The sequence below is a fragment of the Pituophis catenifer genome, unplaced genomic scaffold (genome assembly GCF_029215685.1).
Source record: "Pituophis catenifer annectens isolate HBS135680 unplaced genomic scaffold, rPitCat1.0.hap2 SCAF_6, whole genome shotgun sequence".
Classification (NCBI taxonomy): Eukaryota; Metazoa; Chordata; class Lepidosauria; order Squamata; family Colubridae; genus Pituophis; species Pituophis catenifer.
The window spans coordinates 76,277,483-76,290,159 of record NW_027256886.1 but is presented as its reverse complement, the minus strand read 5'-3'; the positions used below and the strand labels follow the sequence as shown (position 1 = coordinate 76,290,159).

The window sequence follows — 12,677 nt, the reverse complement described above, 5'->3', positions numbered from 1 at the left end:
GCCTACCCAAACTCATTTATATGCTAGTTTTGTTTTTAAATTTTACCAGCCAGCTTGAGTACTCGACAGAACAGAAAGATGAAGAATAAATCAAATAGATCAGATAGATACATGCTATCCGAATTGGATCCCGGAAGGGAGAAATCTTACTCCTTTCTCAGCAATCCTCCCACATTTTATGTTTAAAAGTTTAAGTTTTTTTTTTTTAATTTATTTATATGCCGCCCTTCTCCGGAGATTCAGGGCGGCTTACAATGCATTAAGCAATAGCGTTCATCTTTTTGTATATTTTATACAAAGTCATCTTATTGCCCCCACAATCTGGGTCCTCATTTTACCTATCTTAGAAAGGATGGAAGGCTGAGTCAACCTTGAGCCTGGTGAGATTTGAACTTGCAGTAATTGCAGGCAGCTGATGTTAATAACAGTGTTTTAGTCTGCTGTGCCACCAGGGCTCTTTTTGTTTTAACTTGTTTATTAATGTTTTTTTTTTCCTTAAGTCTATGATCTCCCCCAGCGTTGCGCATGTGAGATAGGCAGCTTTATAAATTGAATAAATAAGTAAACAATGATTGCTGCTGATCCCAGTCTGATCCCTGATGTCCAGCAAAGGGTGAGCAAGACTCTGAATAATAGTATTCCATCATGCATTTAGTCCAAGCTGAATGTGAATGCTGTCTATTTGATAGAAACATGATTGTACATTATTTTTTTTAATGTAATGTATTGTAAATTGCACAACAGGAAAATGTTAGAAATATTGATAAAAACATATATACATTTTTTTAAAAAAAAATATTCCACAAAATCCAAATAAGAAGCTTATGATTTGTATGCTTCTTGGTACATGGTTTATCTTGAGAAATTACACTTGTCCCAAGACTCATGTATTACAGCATGTAAAGTCAATTAAGTATTAAATTTAATTAGAAGACTTTTGTTTTCCCAAAAGCTGTATTTACACTGCAACTGTATGTTGGCTATATTTGTCATGGATTCATATTTTTATCCATGCATCTATTTTATATACATCATAAAACAGTAATTTTACAGTCATAATGGTAGCAGCACTAAGGAGGTCCTGGCTGACACTATCCAAAGCTGAAGAGGGCTGAAGAAGAAGCATTAGGGACAGTGAAAGGGGCAAAGAAAAGGCAACAGAAGGATATGAACAACAAAACAGAAATGGACGAAATGCACAGAAATTCAGTGATGTGGATGTGGATATGGATGGCAAAAGCAAACAAGTGGATTATAGAACGAACGAACTAACTAACTAACTAACTAACTAACTAACTAACTAATTGTGCCGCAGCTGCCAAAAAGGCCAACACAGTTCTAGGCTGCATAAACAGTGATAGAATCAAGATCACGTTAAGTGTTAATACCACTTTATAATGCCTTGGAATACTGTGTCCAGTTTTGGTCACCATGATGTAAAAAAGATGTGGAGACTCTAGAAAGAGTGCAGAGAAGAGCAACCAAGATGATTAGGTTACTGGATGATTAGGCTAAAACATATGAAGAACGGTTGCAGGAACTGGGTATGTCTAGTTTAATGAAAAGAAGGACTAAGGGAGACATGACAGCTGTGTTCCAATATCTCAGGGGCTGCCACAAAGAAGAGGGAGTCAAGCTATTCTCCAAAGCACCTGAAGGCAGGACAAGAAGCAATGGGTGGAAACTAATCAAGGAGAGAAGCAGCTTAGAACTAAGGAGAAACTTCCTGACAGTTAGAACAATTACTCAGTGGAACAACTTGCCTCCAGAAGTTGTGAATGCTCCAACACTGGAAGTTTTTAAGAAGATGTTGGATAGCCATTTGTCTGAAGTGGTGTAGGGTTTCCTGCCTAAGCAGGGAGTTGGACTAGAAGACCTCCAAGGTCCCTTCCAACTCTGTAGTGCTAACTAACAAACTAACATAATTTTATTACAGTCATAGACCAGAACAAATAAAAACACTCAATAAATATACAATTAAAAATTCTAGAATAAAATAATAAATAACAGATAAAATCGATGATAAAATCCAGTCTGTCAATTATACATGGTCTAACTATACTAAAATCACAATCCATAAACTGTGTGGTTAGTTAGAATAAATCAATCCGTAATGCTCACTTGAGACATGAACACCTAAGCTAAATTATCCTCCCTTCCTCCCTTTGGACCCATTACAAGAGGACAAAGCTCCTTTGAGAAGTCCTTATTTCTAGGAAAGTTGAAAGGAAAGGTCAACCAAGAGAATCAGAAAAGTGAAGGGACTCAGCAATGGATGCACTGTTGTAAAACATGAAGGCTCAAGCTGAGGATAAAACATCACATGGTTACTAGGTGTTAATACCAACCTCCTGGTATACAATCAATTAAGTGACAAAAATTTGCAATCCTGGTAAGAAGATACCCAAGTCTTTTGAGTATTGTCCCAGCAGCAGTACCTCATGGTAGATTATAAAACAATTTCACTTAGCCTCATAGTAATTGTTCCCAAATTTTACAGAGAAAATAAAAAGTTGCAGCAGAAACTAAATTTCAAGGGAAGTCCATTTCCCATCATCATGTTTTCCATATTAAACCATGCAGAAAAAGGCAGGAAAGACTGAAAATGGGAAAAGAGCACAGCAATTCTGCATACTGAAAGACTGAGTGGAGAAAAGTAACCTTCCTGATGTTAAAACCATGGTAAATACAGGTTGCAGGCCTTGAACAAGGGAATCTGCATGCATGTATTACTTTAATATATATATATATATATATACATGCACTCAAACAGTTTACTCTTCACACTGCAGTAGGTTGTGCGTGTCAGTCATTACTTCTGGGTGAAATAACTGACGAGGGGGTCAGTCCACCTGAAAATTGCTCTCTAAAGACTAACTGAAACAGATGGGCATTGATGGTGTTTTCAAGGAAATTAATCAGTTTGGACTAGCAGCAATGCCAGAAGCTCCATAGGTCCAATCTAGCCTAATGAATTCCAAGCTCTCTGTCTTAATAGCTCCTGACAAGACTAATTTACTCATGTAAGTGATTATAGAGGGAATTATCTCTTTAATTGTTGCTTAACACTCCTCCAGGTATCACATGGAAAAGGGGAGGAAGACAGTTGCACTCAATCGAGGTAAAAAGAAGGATAGGAGATTTACGAGAGACAGAACAGAGAATGGGAAGGAAGAAAATAGATTTATTAATGTACCTGAGTTATAGGAGTTAAATAAAAAAGCAAGCATAGCTGGACTGATCATGAGGGGAGAAATCCAAAGTGTGTCAATGCCTCTATTAAATATGCAAAGGTTTGCAAATGTTGAAAGCTCATAAAGCCAAATAAAACGAATGCAGTTTGTTCTAAGGAATCATTAAAACAAAACTTCTCACATCACTACGCTATTCTTGTGCACCATTTTTAGTTTGAAAAATAATTATTTGTACCAAAGAGTATGACATTTTTGTACATCTTTTTATAACAAACACATGGTTGGGAGCAAATACAACAAATTCAGGATAGACAGACAAACACAGGCTGACTGACTGACTGACTGACTGACTGACTGACTGACTGACTGACTGACTGAAAATAAAAACAGAGATGGAAAGGACCTTGGCGGTCTTCTAGTCCAACCCCTGCTCAAGCAGGAGATCCTATACTCATGATGGCGAACCTATGGCACGGGTGCCACACATGGCACGCGAAGCCATATTGGTGGGCACGCAAGTGTTGCCCTAGCTCAGCTCCAGCGAGGATGTGTGCACCAGCCAATTGATTTTCAGGCCTTCTGGTCCCACCGGAAGTCAGGAAACTGGCTGTTTCTGGCCTCCGGGGGGGATGGGGAAGGCTGTTTTTGCCCTCCCCAGGCTCCTAGAAAGCCTCTGGTGCCTGGGGAGGGGGAAAAAACGGGCCTACCGGACCCACTGGGCCATCGCGTGCCAAAAGCAGGGGGAAGTATGGGGGGGTCACGTGCACATGCGCGGGAGGGTGGGGCGCATTGAATTATGGATGTGGGCACCCGTACCCGTGACCCCCCCGCTCCCCCCGCTTTTGGCACAAGACGGCAAAAAGGTTAGCCATCACTGTCCTATACCATTCCAGACAAATGGCTGTCCAGTCTCTTCTTGAAAAACCTCGAGTGATGGAGCACCCATGATTTTTGAAGGCAAGCTATTCCACTGGTTAATTGTCCTCATTGTTAGGAAGTTTCTCCTTAATTCCAGATTGCTTCTCTCTTTGATTAGTTTCCAACCATTGTTTCTCGTCCTGCCCTCCAGAGGTTTGGAAAATAATTTGACCCCCTCTTCTTTGTGGCAGCCCCTCAAATACTGGAATTCTGTACTGCTATCATGTCACACCTAGTCCTTCTTTTCGCTAGATTAGCCATACCCAATTCCTGCAACCGTTCTTCGTATGTTTCATAGGCCCCTAATAATCTTCGTTGCTTTTTTCTGCACTCATTCCAAAGTTTCAACATCTATTTTATAATGTGATCAAAACTGGATGCAGTATTCCAGATGTGGTCTTTCTGAGTGAAGCCCCTTATTTGAATGAAGCATTGCCTCATTTTGAACTAGCTTCATTTTTCCAACAGCATCATTCTCCAATATCCGAATACATTTCAACCTATTAAGTTTAAATCTTTATGCTAAATAAGAGGTGCAGAATTGTAAATTAACCAGGAAAGCTGTTGAGTCTACATTACAAGAAATGCATGGATTCATTTTATTGCATGTTGGAATAGGAAAATTTCCACCCAATCCTTTCATTCTTGAGAAAATAGCAAAAGATAATCTGAAACATCACTAGAGAAGTATAGTCCCTGCTGCCACGTTATTTTTTGCAAGGAGAGAAAACATAAGTATCTATCCTGTTGTTTTCATTTATTTATTTGGTGCCTTTGAGTCAATATTAACTCCTGTTAACTTTGTGAACAACTCCCCAAAGTTTTCTTGGCAAGACTTTGGAAATAGTTTGGTATTGCCTCCTTCCTAGGGCTGAAAAAAAGTGACTGGCCGAAGGTCATCCTGCTAGATTTGTATCTAAAGGGAACCAACATTCATAGTCTCCAAATTTCTAACCTGGTGTCTTAATTACTACACCCAACTGACATTCTATTTTATTACTACCACCAATATTCATGGTGATTGAGAATGCATGAAAACAAAAGATTGGTTAAGGTACTTTTAAGCAAGAATTACCTGTACTTGTCATACCATCCAGTTTACCCTTAAATAGCTGCTATTCATAATGCAATCAATTCTTTATCAAATGCCTTGATGAAAATGCAAATACATTATAACTACAGCATTTCCAGGACGGAGATTATTTAATTGGTATAATTAGACTGGCAAAAAGTATATAAGATCAATCATATAATCTGTTCTTCCCAAGTGTCATTATCAGATTAATTTGAATTTTTCAGGAATTTCACTCAAATGTTCACTTTTTGAATACGACTACATGTGACATTCAGGGTGGATTTGATTTAAATAGAGTTGATTTAAATCATGATTTAAATCATGATTTAAATCACTAGTAAAAAGACTTGATTTAAATCAACTCGATTTAAATCATAATTTTTAAAGAGCAACTGTCATCTCTGCTACTCCTTTGACCCACTGTTGACTCACCGATAGTCCCAGTGTTGCAGAATATACAGCCTTGTGCTACATAACTAAGCTCCATTTCATGCTGAATAAACTAAATTATTTATGTATCTTAAATAGAAAACTATCTTACGATAGATTTTTACCCCAAAAGTTTTTTAGTAAAATAAATTCAATAAAAATAAAAAAAATCTGATTTAAATTTTAAAAAATCCGATTTTTTTTATTTTTTAAAAAAAATCATTGATTTTTATCGACCCTGGTAACATTAACATTCCATTCATTCTTTAAGATATTCCAAAAATAACAAAGAGGGATTCAGTTGAACTATCAACAAGCTTCTGGGTTGATATCTGGTTAGTTAATAAACTGGTTATTTTTAAATTTTTGCCAGTTCCAAGTCTCAATTCTTCATATTTTGTTCTTTGAAATGCCTGATAGAAAATACACTGTCTTGTTGGACAAAGCTTGTCTTAAATACTTTTCCCTCTTCTTTGTTGTCTCTTAATATGCTGTCTCCTTAACTGAGCAGCTGGTATGCAGATTAATTTCTTTCTATGACTTTGAAAATATCTAGTCCTTTAAATATCTAAAATCTCTCCTTTTCTTGCATCTTTCATCAACTTTAGCCTAACATTCTCTCTTCAGTTGTATCAATTTTATCTATTATTCTTTGCCAATGGGTTCCTCTATTTTTTTTATTTTTTTTTTATTTTTGAACTATTAAGATTTTTATTCAACTAACGTGTGTTAGTTTTTTCTTCTTTCTTCCATTTTCCCCCTTACTGAAATTGTTTGCAACCATCCTTTAGTATCTCCTTTTAAAAACAAAGTTCCTTCCATCTGTAGCTCCTTTGCTTATTAGGTTCTCCTGACATGTGTACTATGTGAAGATAGAATCAGGGTGAGGGTATGTGAAAAGGAAGATCAGCCTAGAATCAATACATAGCCACAAACAAGCTAAGTCCAACCCCCCTTGACTGCCATTGTCCCTTATATAATTCTAATCAATTGTTTATTTATTTATTTTTATTTTTTTATTTTTATTTGATTTATATGCCGCCCTTCTCCGGAGACTCAGGGCGGCTTACAGTGCGTTAAGCAATAGCCTTCATACTTTTGTATATTTATACAAAGTCAGCTTATTGCCCCCACAAACTGGGTCCTCAATTTACCTACCTTAGAAAGGATGGAAGGCTGAGTCAACCTTGAGCCTGGCGAGATTCGATCTTACTTTAATTGCAGACAGCTGGTGTTAAATTACAGTGCTTCTGTCTGCTGAACTAAACCTATTAGTTCAGAAGATTCCTGTGCATAGGCTTTTAGCAATAAATCAGTTATAGTGAACTTTCACACGTGGAGGTGGTCTTTTGTGCCTGACACTATGTCTCATGGCTTAAAATCCATTTTTAGGTAAACGTCTACGGAGATTCTCAATGATCCAGGTCATGGTTGTCCCAAAGGTGCTTTTTCAAGAGGCCATATGGGCCTTTCTTGTTTTTCTTTGAAGACGTTTCACTTCTCATCCAAGAGGTTTCTTCTTTGAAACACCTTCAAAGAAAAACAAGAAAGTCCAGTTGCCTCTTGAAAAAGCACCTTTGGGACATTTTAAGGTAGTATTCAATGATAATTAGCTTTGCTTTACCTTAAAATGAGGAAATCCAGCATTAGATGGTCACTTTCCCCCAATTACCTTCTAGTTTCACTTCTTCAACTAAGTCTTTTCTGACCAATCGTATCATATGTAGCCCATCCTCTTATGTGATGTTCCACCATCGGTTTTTGCAGACCCTAAGAGTTCCGTCAACTGTAATCTAGAACAAGTTAATAGTTAGACCCATTTGCACATTGCAAACAATAATGATTTGAACTCTGGAGAAAATATGGGCCATGTGTATTATAATTCTAATAAGATACAAGGCTTTCTTTAAGGATCTGAGAACTGCTGGAATTTTATAAACCTGTTACTGCTTATCAGATTAACTTTAATCTTTTCATAAAAAGATCTGCCAAGTTTTATTTCCGTTTTAATGAAAATGTAGGAACAAGCAGTGATATGAACTCTCCCTGGTATGAACTCAAGAGAGAAAAGGAGAGAAAAGAGACAGTATATAGAACAATATAGTAGTGTTCCAATATCTGAAGGGTTGCCACAGAGAGGAGGGGGTTAAAGGTATTTTCCAAAGCACCTGAAGGCCACACAAGGAATAATGGATGGAAACTGAACAAGGAGAGATTCAAGTAAGAAATAAGAAGAAATTTTCTGACAGTGAGAACAATCAAACAATCAAACAGCTTGCCTTCAGAAGTTGTGGGAGCTTCATCACTCAAGACTTTCAAGAAGAGACTGGACTGCCATCTGTCAGAAATGGTGTAGGGTCTCCTGCTTGGAGGAGGATTGGACTAGATGACCTACAAGGTTCCTTCCAACTCTGTTAATCTGTCTGTCTGGACAGGGTTTTACTGCACCACTGTTCTCACATAGCATTATTCAATGTTTCTCAACCTTGGCAAGCTGGCTGTGGAATTCTGGGAACTGAAACTGACACATCTGAATGTTGCCAAGACTGAGAAATATGGCCTAGAAGTAGTCCAGGAAAGACCTGCTTCTTAAGGACAGCAGACAAATCATAAGAAGGCAAGGGAATTAAGACTATTCTCCAAGTCAGGGGCCTGGGCAGAAATTTTGGGAACTAGGCAGTGAAAGAGGGTAGAGATGAGAGAAATACCTAGATTGAATAGCCAACAGGCAGATTCTGACAGAGATAAAGATCCAAGAGAGGAATTTGGGAGGCAAGTTAAAAAAAATATATAGCAATTAAAGTATTGAAGAGGGCAAGAGACGATGGATAAATGATTTCTCTTTTCTGTAGTTGATTTGCTTTTCCTTTTCTCGCTCTCTCTTTTCTTTTTCTTTTTTTAATAGGTGACATGACTAGAAGTTAGGTAGGATAGGAAAAAAATGCTTTTTTAGTAAAAGATGACAGGATTAAAGATTAGAATAAGTGATAGAAACAAGAGAAGGGAGAAGGTTAGTGTATACATCTTTGCATAATAAAATAAAAGTAACAATAAGAGAAACATCGAATAATTGAATAATGACAGTTTGCAACTTATAATTGTGTATCATTATTAGAAATATATAAGTTGATGGAATGTAATAATTATGAGTAATTTTATTTTATACACTTTTATTTGTATTAGAATGTATGATACCCAGATCCAGACTGTTTGCGCATTGATTTGACATGTTTGTAAAAAAGAAAAAAAGAAAGGAAAAAAAAAGACTATTCTCCTACTGGGGCTTTTATAAATACGAGTTACTTGCTTAAACAAAGAGCACAGCCTATCACATTTAAACTGTGCTGGTGCATATACACAGGTTGTACAATCAATTCAAAGAGTATTACAATCCATCCAAACAACTTGACTGGAGATCAAGCTTAATGGACTGAGAGTCTGGAAAGAGGCTGAGAAAAGACCCAATCGATTTCTACATTTACTAAAACTGATTACTGACAAAATAAAGAAATAGAAGATACATCTGTTGATTAAGCTCTGACATAGTTTGGCCAAAGGCACAATTAAAAGCACACCCATCATTCTCTCCTCTCAGTCAGGTCATTGATAACACAGGCAGGATGGATTGGCAGCTTTTATTTCATAATTTTAAACATACTGCAGATTTCTTAGCCCATCCTTCTCTTTTGGTACGATTGTTAAAAAGAACATAAGGCTCAGAACATAACAAAGCAAAACAAACGACACAGAATTTTAATCTAGAGGTTTGACTGAAATTGTGCCCCCCCCCAAAAAAAATTCCTGCCTTTAAACTCCAAAAATCTTTCAATTCCAAAGAGCCTGATATGTAGCTACGGCCAGGCAGTACGTAGATGAGTATACAGAAAATTTCATCTTTATTTGCAGTCCAAGAACACTTTCAATTGCTAATTCTGAGATTCTCCTTTAAAAAGGTGAGGGTCTTAGCCAATAGTACATGCAATCCTTTGGACTCAAAAATAGATTAAAGACTAATAAAAACAAAACACAGAAGTGGCATTCATAAACACACATGGTAGAAGAAGAACCATGTTAGTCAGGAGTGGTATTCACTTACTTTCCCTACCGGTTCGCAAATTTGCGTGTGTGTACGCGCTTTGCTTTGTACACATGCGCTTTGCTGGTGCATATGCCTTCTGCACATGTGCCCCGCCTCAAAAACGTGCCTAAATAGGACGGCATAGAGCCGGGGCAGGAGGACAGGCCCACCCAAGATTTCCGCTACTGGTTCGGGCGAACTGGTCTGAACTTCCTGAATACCACCTCTGATGTTAGTCTACAGTAGAATTGTGTCAAACTACCATGTTTCCCTGAAAATAAGACCCTGTCTTATATTTTTTTGAACCCTGAAATAAGCGCTTGGCCTTATTTTCGGGGAGGTCTTATTCTTTTGGGGCGCATGGAGCAAGACAGGGCCCCTCTTGCCGTCTTACCTGATTTCCAGCTCTATCTCTCTAACCCTAACCAGAGGAAATGGTGGGGACCGGCTGCACATGCATTTAAATATTTTCAGGGAGGGGTTATTTTGGGGGGAGGGGTTATTTGGGGGGGTCTCATTTTAACGCATGTGCTTAAAAGCCCAATTCAGCTTATTATCAGGGGATGTCTTATTTTCGGGAAAATAGCATAATTACTTTTATTAAAAGGCTTAAGATTTAATTTTGTAAAACCACTGCCAAAAGCCATGAATATTGCAATGTTTTCCCTTTTTTTTTTTTTAACTCTGGATAGTCTTGCAGTCAAACTATCAGCAACAAAAATGAAAATAGAGCATGAAACAGTAACACAAGGAACATGAGGAAAATCTAAATTACTAATTGGAAGCTTGTTAGCACTTCCTCCCAATCTTGTAAAAAAAAATTTAATCATTGAGCGTTGATGTACAAGCATCTTGGTATACAAGCACATTTTGCAATATTTTTTCTATCTGCATTTGGTTTAATTTTTACCTGTTTTAGGAGTTTCAAGTTAATCTGCTTGTGAAAATTGCCCCAAATAGAGAAATTGTGATATTTTAGCATGTGACTCTTTTTTATTTAGATTTATATGGGCATGGCTGCTGTCAAAGTGATTCTGAAGGACATACAAAGTTTTAAAATAAAAAATAATAAAAATCATTAAGACACACAGCATAAAGTCAAGAAAGAACAACAGCAATTTAATAGGCATTCCTTCAAAGTGTAAATGCTAAGTTGACTTTCTTTCCTTTCCGTTTCTACATCACAAAATGCAAATGTACAATTTTACCCATTAAACACAAATCTTAATATACTTACCCACTGGAGTGTCTTCGTTGATCAACAAATAAGTGTCAAAGAAATAATTTATGAAGTATGGCAATCGATTGCTCAGACCTGAAAAAGTTGAGAAATATAAAAATTATATTCATATAATTCATCTACTCTCTACTCTTTGTTTACTCAGACAACATGAATGAGTTATATGCCAATAGAAAAGGTGAGGGTCTCAGCCAATAGTACATGCAAGCTGTGGATTTAAGTCCAAAAAGATAACAACCCAATTACAATAAGGAAGATGCTCTATAGGGCATTTGTATCCATGGTGAATAAAGGGAAAAATTAATAAACACTTTTCCCATTTAATTTAATATTTAATTTAATATTTAAATTTATATACCGCCCTTCTCCCGAAGGACTCAGGGCGGTGATTTTTCTTTTCAGGACCAGGACAGAGGAACAGCCCCTGTCCCGAGCCCTCCAGAGATTTGTGTTATAAAATAGACAGATGTCTTTCTTCATGATTATACAGATTCACTGCATTTTCCAAGGATTCAAAATGTATATTTGGGAATATATTTTACAGTAACACATTCATACTCTTGTGATAGTAGCATTAAATGAAGCTAATTCACAAGCTCTTTATTTATTAATTATTTCATTTATATCCCATCTTTTTCAGGTAATGGTTATCAGCAGTGCTGCTGCTATAATATAATAGCCACAGTGGCGCAGTGGTTAGAATGCAGTACTGCAGGCTATGTCTGCTGCCTGCTGGCTGCCTGCAATTTGGCAGTTCGAATCTCACCAGGCTCAAGGTTGACTCAGCCTTCCATCCTTCAGAGGTGGGTAAAATGAGGAGCCAGATTGTTGGGGGCAATAGGCTGACTCTGTAAACCCCTTAGAGAGCAGGGGTGAAATGCTCCCAGTTCGGACCAGATCGCCCACTCTGGTAGCGATGGTGGCGGGTGGTTCGGACAACCAGTAGCAAAAATCCCTGTGCCCCCCCCATGCCCAGCTGAACCGCACGATCATCAGAGGCTTTTTTTTTACTTTTAAAAGCATTTTTTCTACAAGCTCTTCTACCGAAAAAAATGCTTTTAAAAGTAAAAAAAAAAAGCCTCTGATGATTGCACGGCTCAGCTGGGATCGTCAGAGGCTTTTCAAAGCATTTTTTTCTGCAACCTCTTCAGCCGAAGAGGTGGTAAAAAAAATGCTTTGAAAAGTTAAAAAAAAAAAAAAAAAAAGTTGGCCACGCCCACCCAGTCACATTACCCCCCCAAGCCACGCCCACAGAACCAGTAGTAACAAATTTTACATTTCACCCCTGTTAGAGAGGGCGGTAAAGCAGTGTGAAGAGGTATATAAGTCTGTATACAGAGGTATATAAGTCTATATACAGATCTTTCCCTGAAGCATTTTTTTTTTAAAAAAACTTTTCCTCTTGTTGAATGGGGGGAGGGGGAATAGAAAATGTGTCATTCTTCCTTAGCTCATGATAAAACTTAAAAGTTGCCTGTGAGCCTTTTGCCTAGAGTCTCAGTCCCTTTTCCTCTTTCATTCATTCATTCATTCATTCATTTATTTATTTATTTATTTATTTAATTTAAATTTATATACCGCCCTTCTCCCGAAGGACTCAGGGCAGTGTACAGCCAAAAATAAAAACATAGAAATATAAAATTTAAAACAATGTAAAAGTATATTAAACAAATTTGGCCCATATTGATTAAAAAAAACCCTTTTTAAAAACAAATTAGAAACAATTAAAGAGCTACGCCAGCC

General features: G+C 37.3%; 1 protein-coding gene across 1 annotated transcript in view; it reads right to left on the bottom strand.

Moving 5' to 3' along the window:
• CDH23 (cadherin related 23) overlaps window positions 1-12,677 on the bottom strand; it is a 639,510-nt gene that overhangs the window by 583,844 nt on the left and 42,989 nt on the right. Inside the window, exon 3 of the mRNA XM_070946306.1 lies at window positions 10,932-11,009. Within this exon, the coding sequence (XP_070802407.1) occupies window positions 10,932-11,009 (78 nt within the window). The remainder of the gene's footprint in view (window positions 1-10,931; window positions 11,010-12,677) is intronic.